The following is a 6,146-nucleotide window of genomic DNA, read 5'->3' on the forward strand; positions in this document are numbered from 1 at the left end:
GGATAAAATAACTAAAAATAATTATTTAATCATAGAAGAATAATTATCTTAGAATAAATAGATTAAATAATTAAGTGAATTATTTAATCAAAGAGGAATAGTTAGGATTAGAGGATTAAGATCAAGATTAATTTATTAGAAAGAGACAATGATGAATATTAATTAAATAATGAAGATTATTTAATTAATGATTTACAAGAACATAATTAAATAATTAAAAATTATTTAATTATAAAAAATTAGAAGAATAATATTAGTACTCATTAAATAGTTAAAATTATTTAATTATTTTAGACAAAAAGGGTTAGTGAAAAGTGTCTTGGCAGAACTAGGACCAATTTCAGTGTATATAAAAAGAATGGATATATCAATTATAGATATCTCAAAATTATTTTCTTTTATTTTAAATTAAATTTATTAATATAAACACATTAAAATTTAAATATATCTATATCATTTTTCATCAAATAGAGTCTTTTTATTCTAATTTGTAAAATATCTTTATTTTTATTTTATAGTGATACATCTATCTAAAATTAACAATTTTGATGGCTTTTTTCTTCTTTTCAAGGTGGTGTTTATTTTGATAATATTATGTTTTTAATTAATATAAGTATTTTGACATACAAATGGATGTAAGCTTTAAGCTAAAAAAAAATAGGAGAGTTTTTTAGTTAATAAGGTCACATTAACACACTCAACAATTACGCTCCATCATTATAAAATGCCTTTTCATATTTATCAAATTTAAATTTTAATTAATAAAATAAAATAATTATATGGAAATTTGACATTTGATTTTTGTAATGAGACGTGCAATATAATTATTTTAAAAATATGGCATATATGATACTTCTTCAATAAAATATTATATTAATGATATTAGAAATCTACAATTTCTAATTCTAATCAATGTTGTTTTCGAATTAGATTGTTTTAAATTTATGTTTATTATTGAATATTAACTCTTTTACCTTGTAAAAACTATCAAATTTAACTTAAGATATTTTAATGTATCAAATTAATTTAATTTATTTAAATTGACTAAAAATATAAGTGAAATATAATATTTTTAAAGTCAATTCTCTTTTATTATGATGATGAGTCATATATCTTATAATAGGAGGACTAAATGGCGAATTATAATTAATAATAATTAAAAATATTGAAACTAAAAAATATACCATAGTTATATTAGTTACTATTAAATCGATAAAAAGGGCCGAAGGATTTAGAGAGCTAAAGAGCCAAAAATATTAAATTCGCCGTAAATAACTCACGGGGCTATTTTTATTCGTATAAAAATATACCCATTCCCCACATATAAATACAGGGGTTAGCCACTCATTGCAAATTATTATAAGGCTAAACATAGAATTGTGCTTTCTCTTTCTTGGATTTTCGTTCGCTTTCCCTCTGCAACATTTCTGTTTTCAATACCCAAAACATCCATGGCGAAGGATTGTAAAGTGAAATTGAAGAGCTCAGATGATGAAATGTTCGAGGTTGATGAGGCCGTGGCATTTGAATCTGAAACAATCAAGAATATGATTGAGGATACAGGCGTGGAGAGCGTCGTGCCCTTGCCGAATGTGAACAGTAAGATGGATGCCGCCAAAACCAGCGAAGAAACAACCGCCATTTCGGAGTTGGATGTGAAGACGTGGGATAAGGAGTTCGTGAAGGTGGATCAAGCTACCCTTTTTGATATTATACAGGTATGCGTGATTTTCAGCGCCCCTTTATTAGCGTGTTTGGATTTTGTTTATGATGTATGTCTTAGGGTTTCAGAAAGAAAATTGAACATTTTTATTGTAAATTTTGAGGTTGGAGATTAAGGTTTTCCGGAAATATTATAGATACTTTGGATTTAAAGCACACGGATTTCGAACAGCTGATATGTATTAAATCGTAGGATGAATTTTATTAGCTTTTGGTTTGCAGGGCTTCAGGTTTTGGTGTACTTGTAGTCGTTTTATTTTTGCTATGGTCCTGGTTAAACAATTTTTTGTCTTTTCGGACAAATTGAAGTAATATTATTTCTGGATTTTATGTGAATTTGGAATGGATTTATGGGATGAATTTTTGCATGATTTTGTTTTTTTACGTATATATATATATATATATAAGTGGATAGAACCACTGAATAAGAAAACACAAGCCTATTCTACCCAATACAGAATGCCCATTGGCATAGTACATCAAAACACCCATCCCAATTACATAAGCCGCATTAGATATAAAGGAAGCCACCAGTAAAAGCCAAAGGATGCATAGCCATTGCTGCCAAAAAACACTAGCCTGAACCACTCCTGTCTATGAAACACAATTCTCCAAGCGATTTGTTAGAATGATACCAAATACCATAATCAGAGACCCTGTTAAAATAAACATTGTGAACAAGCATAGTATAACTCAAATGAGGAGAAAGAAAGGATGTTGAAGTCCTTGTGGAGCCCAAATAAATCAAACCCACAGAACTAACCAAGAAAAAAGCAACAGAAGGAGGAGCCAATTCAAATACCAGTTAATCTGTAGATTCCAAGAACTAAAGGACAACCACCAACTACTAACCTGAAGCAAGAGCTTCCGAATGAAACAAAGCATTTTAGTAGGTAATACGTAGTAAACAAAAATGAGAGACATAAAAACTCACCACAGAACTGCCAAATATACCATTCACTCAAAAGAGCCATATCAAAATATGAATTCTCACTGCAAACCCAGAAATGAAGCAAACTAAGACGTCGCTGTAATCATCAATGAATGACCGAACAAGGGAAACGCACAAGCGAAGATACCCAAGACATCCCTCCCAATTTTAACTGATCATGATTCTCACATAAAAACCAATCACCAAGAAATGATTGCAAGGAAGTGCCCGTGCAGAACAACAAACCATAAAGTGCAATGAGTAATTCAAAAAGATACTCCAAGCACGGATATAACATGTTATGAGTGCTTTTAGAGATACGAAAAAGCCCCATTGAGATATGAAATGAAAGCCACACCAGCCTTATTCAGAAGAATATGCCAAAGAAAAGCATGCATACAATTGCAGACCCCACACCCTCCATGTTTCATGTAGAAATTCTTTGTCAAATATGCCATTAACAAGGGAGTTCTTATATGTGTGAATGGCTAAGTTAGCCAAGAGATCTGCAATCTTATTCACTTCCCTATAACAGTGGAAAATCAAGAAGGAATCAAAAAATTCTAATTTTTGCAAAATATGATCAAGTAAATATTTTTAATTTCCAACAATTCAACTTCTTTTTTCATGACACTTTAGATAATAACCATAGGATCACCCTCAATTATCAAGTCCTTAATTCCCAAAGATATAGCCATATCCAAACCCAAACAAAACAAAGAATTCCTTAAATCTTACCTTATGATCATAAATTACCATACCAGCCCTTGTGAAACAAGGCTTCCCACAAGAAACACCATCAAAATTCAATTTATATGCACATATATTTTTGTGTCGCCTGGTTTTGTTTTGTAAGCTTCATATTTTGTTTATCCTATTTTAGTTTTGTAGGTTTCATACTTTAGTACCTTTGAACGACCTATCTTGATGATTTTCGAAATTAGATGTTTAAGTTTCTTCTGAAAAAAAATCAAGCAATTTGTTTAAAGTTGTCTAGAAAATATCAAGCAATTTGTATACTTTTCTGAATAAAAACAGCATTTGAATTACTATTGGTAAATGATTTTTGAAGTTTTGATCCCCTCAAATTGTTGAATGAGTGTGTAACTTATAGAAAAAGATGTCATATTTCAGTCTTATTTAATAGATTATAATATTTGAAGTAATCATACATCTAAACTACAAGCCTCCTTCCTCTAAACAGCCACTTGCAGATTTGAAGCTTGGTGAATGACATCTATATCTCTTACCATCATCCTCATCTAAATTCTTTTTCAGTTTCTTTATATAAATTAAGGCACTTCTATATTCCCTAAACAATATTCATTTTTCAAAAAGAGTGGGACATATTTTATATATTCAAAATGCTAATAAACGTGCAGTGTATTTTCGTACAGTGCATGTTATCTGTAGTGCCATCTATAAAGTCTGAGTTCTGATTTTCTCTCTTCATAGTGGTGCAAACATTGATCTTGAAAATGCCTGTCTTTTGCATTAATGTGCGGGAGTTGTATCGTTCCCCACTTTCTGTCATTGAGGATGTGTGTGTTTGCCTGCAGATGCTAGGTTTAATTTATATATCATTTGCCGTATATATTTGTTGATGTGCTTGTAGTAAAGCTTATTTTCTCAATATGTATAAATTGGAAGTGATGACTTTTTACGTATATTTGTTTGTTGTACGCAGGCTGCAAACTATCTGAATATAGAGAATCTTCTGGACTTAACGTGCCAAACTGTAGCTGACATGATTAAGGGCAAAACACCAGAAGAGATCCGAATGATATTTAACATAAAAAATGACTACACTCCTGAAGAGGAGGAAGAAGTCAGGCGTGAAAATCAATGGGCCTTTGACTAAATCATATATTTTAACAAAGGATGTACTTACCTGGAACCGAAAAACTATGGTCAGGCAAACTATGGAAGTAGATTATACAAATCATATATTTTATAGATATATAAGAGGAATTGATAGAGATTAGGAATTTTAACAAAGGATGTACTTACCTGGAACCGAAAAACTTGAGGAAATAAGTATTTCACCTTCTTCGGAATATTTGGAGGTATTTAGTATTTCTAAAAGATTATATCTGTGCAACTGAATTAATGATTAAAAGCATGTATAACATGATTTTAGTTATTGTCGATATATTGACAAAGGTTGCACATTTCATACCTAGAAATATTAAAGTTTGGATTATTGACTCTTGTAAGGAAATTTATTAAGAAATTTTTCAATTGCATGGTGTTTCAGAAATCATAATATCAGATAGGAATACCAGGATGACAGTTAGGTTTTGGATGATATTGAATACATATTTGGGAACTATATTGAACCTTAGTCAGCATATCATCCTCAAACAAATGAGTAAACATAAAAGAGTCAATCAGGTAGTGGAGGAATCTTTTTCGATGTATTGCATGAATTAACAATACAAGTGAGAAAAGTATTTTCTTTTGGTTGAGTTTTCATGTAACAATTATTTTCATGCATCTTTAGGAATGACACCCATTAAGGCACTCTATCACGGAAATTTGGGTTAGGATGGAAGATAGGATCATCATAGGTCTAGATATACTTAAGCAGATGGATGAGCAGATGAAATTGATCAAGGGTAGATTGAAAGAAGTAGTCCAAAGATAGAAAAGAGATGTTGATTTGAGACAGTTTGTTGCAGGAGATAAATTCTTTTTGAGGGTTAAGCCTCATAAGAGCTCTATCTCATTTGGTTAATCATAAAAGTTTGTACCAATATACATGGGACCTTTAGATGTACTCAAACTTATTAATCTAGTTGATTATACCAACTTATTAATCTAGTTGATTATAGGTATAGGAACCAGAAGTGGTGCTAGTGGAGCCCATTTGAATCCTATTGTAGCATTAAGGGACATAGCAGAGATTTCACTCAGTATAAGGTCTAGTGGGACCAATATTCTAAGGATACTGCTACATGGGAGGATGCTGAGATGATTCACATGTTGTGAACTTGGATAGCACTTTGAGTTGAGATTTTGATGTATGGTTAATATTTTATGAAGTTAAAATACTATGTGCTTATTGATAGAATAATAGTGCTACATGGGAGGATGCTGAGATGATTCACATGTTGTGAACTTGGATAGCACTTTGAGTTGAGACTTTGATGTATGGTTAATATTTTATGAAGTTAAAATACTATGTACTTATTAATAGAATAATAAGACATCGGGATGATGTCTCTTCCAAGTGGGGATGGATGTCATGATTCATATCTATCTATAATTAATTAATTTGAAAAATAATGATTATTTTTTGCTTATGAAATGAAATAGAAATAGAAATTAAATTTAAAGTGAAATTAGATGATAGTGAAATGGAAATTGGATGAAATATTGTACTTATGTGTTCACTTTTGTATTATATATATATGTGTGTGCGTAATTATCATGAGATTGAATTGATTTACTTCATGTATTTTGTTTTTATATCTATATATACACATATACA

At 30.5% G+C, this 6,146-nt stretch overlaps 1 protein-coding gene across 2 annotated transcripts in view; it reads left to right on the forward strand.

Annotated features, from left to right (window-relative positions):
* The window catches only part of LOC131857099 (SKP1-like protein 1B), a 6,304-nt gene extending 1,790 nt beyond the window's left edge, over positions 1-4,514 (forward strand). The window contains exons 2-3 of one of the 2 annotated variants that reach the window (XM_059209181.1): positions 1,482-1,718; positions 4,341-4,514. In XM_059209181.1, the coding sequence (XP_059065164.1) occupies positions 1,482-1,718; positions 4,341-4,514 (411 nt within the window). Of the gene's footprint in view, positions 1-1,451; positions 1,719-4,340 lie in introns of those variants that run through there. The other variant, XM_059209180.1, reaches the window with a different exon arrangement.
* Positions 4,515-6,146: the final 1,632 nt, after the last annotated feature.

Source organism: Cryptomeria japonica, chromosome 7, assembly GCF_030272615.1.
Source record: "Cryptomeria japonica chromosome 7, Sugi_1.0, whole genome shotgun sequence".
NCBI lineage: Eukaryota > Viridiplantae > Streptophyta > Pinopsida > Cupressales > Cupressaceae > Cryptomeria > Cryptomeria japonica.